General features: G+C 56.1%; 1 protein-coding gene across 4 annotated transcripts in view; it reads right to left on the bottom strand.

Moving 5' to 3' along the window:
- The window catches only part of PLXNA2 (plexin A2), a 381,872-nt gene that overhangs the window by 94,270 nt on the left and 285,291 nt on the right, over positions 1-2,311 (bottom strand). For all 4 annotated transcript variants that reach the window (XM_083812470.1, XM_083812471.1, XM_083812473.1 and 1 more), the window contains one exon: positions 7-141. In XM_083812470.1, the coding sequence (XP_083668596.1) occupies positions 7-141 (135 nt within the window). The remainder of the gene's footprint in view (positions 1-6; positions 142-2,311) is intronic.

Raw genomic sequence — 2,311 nt, 5'->3', positions numbered from 1 at the left:
CCCTACCTGCCGCTCCGACATGATGTACAGGTACTTCTGGTCAATGGAGAAGGCCATGTCTCGCAGCACTGGGCTCCCGTCCTTGAACACTGTCACCATCTCGTACTGAATTCCACCATGGGGAGGACCATCTGCTCGGATCTGGAAGAAGCGCAAACGGATTACAGGTGATTTCATAGCAGCCAAATGCAGATTTTATTTTGGGGGTGGAGGGTGAAGGGAAGAGGATGAGGTAAGGAAAGGGAGCTAATTCAAAATCTCAGCTTGCGACCTGGAGGCAGAGCAAAGAGCTGGCAGGCAGCACACACACACACGAGCTAAAGGAAAGGTTCCTGTCATTTCCCCAGCCCTTGAGAAGTAAGGAGAAAGATTTCAGCCACAAGGTGAGCTTACAGGCTGTCCTCGTGCCATGACTGATCATGGGCATCCAAGAGCAACAGTGACTGCAAAGTAAGATTTTTAGACTGTCCCCAAACCAAACGACTGCAGGACTCCACAGGCAGCACAACTGGCCCAAATTACCACGCAGATGTTTTTTTTTTTTTTTTTTCCCCAGACGCACAAGGAATGACACTCAGACAACCACCATTGCCTCTTGCTGCCACAGGAGCTTCCTAAAACCCCATTTCTTAACAACTGGTAGCTGCTGCTGCCATCCTGTTGCTTTCGAGTACGCAGGACTCGGCGAGGAGCAACCAGCCCAGCCTCACTGCTGCGCGAGCAGGGAGCTATCCCGGCGGCCATATGGCTTGTTCACTCCGACGGGCTCCGAGTACCAAACCACCCCACGGAAAGACAACTCCCTGCTCCTGCAGGAAAACAGCCCGAGCTGCGACAAATCCCACCACTGAGCGGCTGCTGTTGAGCTTGTGCCATCTCTTCCAAAAGTTAATAATTTATGGCCTGGGGAGCCGCGCGAGGGGAAGGGAGGAGGATAAACAAACAATTTACATTGTCTTTCCTACCAGGATTTGCATATTTGAAGAGCCATTTGATTGCAACACGGTGTCTACATAGCTGCACACGCCGCAGGGGGAGGCGTGAGCAGCCGCTTGCCCGGGGTGGGTGCAGCCGACGGTGGCCCCGTGCTGGCTGTGCTGCAGGGGGGACACGCTGGGGACCCCCAGTCCCCAAACAGCCTCCATCCCAGAGGTGCCACCTGCTGAAGCCTTGCTCTGGGCTGCTGTACCCGGTCCCCTTGTGCTCTCGGTTACTCGTGCCTGGCTGCTGCACGGAGGCAGAGGCGCGAGAAAGTGGCTTTGGACCAGTCGGAGCCTTCAGAAGAGGCAGGGCAGAGCAGCAGGGAGGGATATCTGTTTTTTTCTGGTTCACATCCCCTTAAAAGAAGAGAGCAGGCTGTTAAGCATCTTTAGGTTTACCTGAGAAATGTGCCACCCCAGCGGGAGACTCAAGGGCATCCTCCCACATGCGGGGGGTGGTGCTCCTCTTCACCCTCCTCTAAATAAACCCTCCTCTAGCAAAGAGCCCCGCTGCCTCCTGCCATGCACAGACCTGTTGGGTACACAGATGCAGTTGTTTTCTGGATTTCTGTCCTTCCTCATTACCTTCCATTCTGATTTTTTTGTGGTGGAACAGTAGGGATGAATGTAACAGGAGGTCTGGCTTGACACCCATGGCCAGATCCAGGGAGCCTCCGGCACGGTTAAGCTGTCAGCCCAATGCTGGCTCAAAAGCCCTGAAATTTCAGATGGAAAAAAGCAAACAGAGTCACATCCTGCTTTAGTTACACCTGTGCCAGGCGGGACACCTCACAGGCCCGCACCTGCCTGTGCTGTGGACATGGGGACACCACGAAGTCACCCGAGGAATGAACAGCAGGGACAAGCTGTCAGGGAGACAGCTGCTGCCACGCAAACCCCTGGTTATTGCCAGACGGGAATGGAAACGCCGGACACGAAGGATCAGCAGCCTTTGTAAAAAACAACTGTTTTCCACAGTTCCCTCGGGGGCACCGGCAGCTCGTTAAATTGAGCTTCTTCCTAGTAATGAGGTCAGACAGGGCTAATAAAGAGAGATACCACCGGACAAGCCTCGTGCAGGCCAATTCCAACTGGGAATTGCGGCTGCGGGCTGGAGGCAGGAGGCTGTCCAGGTGAGCTGGCCCCACGCGGGGAGCCTGGCCGGGTGCAGGATGCCCCTTCCCATGGCCGGGCACCCGCAGCTGGCCCTGCTGCAGCATGTCCTGGTGGCCACGAGGGCTCTGGTGCTCTGCATGGGGCTCTGAGCCCTGCAGCTCCCCCTGTGCCCCCAGCCCCAGCCCCGTGCCCGGCGAGACGGGGATGAGATGCGC

The sequence above is a fragment of the Anser anser genome (genome assembly GCF_964211835.1).
Source record: "Anser anser genome assembly, chromosome: 27".
Classification (NCBI taxonomy): domain Eukaryota; kingdom Metazoa; phylum Chordata; class Aves; order Anseriformes; family Anatidae; genus Anser; species Anser anser.
This window is presented reverse-complemented; position numbering and strand designations above follow the sequence as displayed.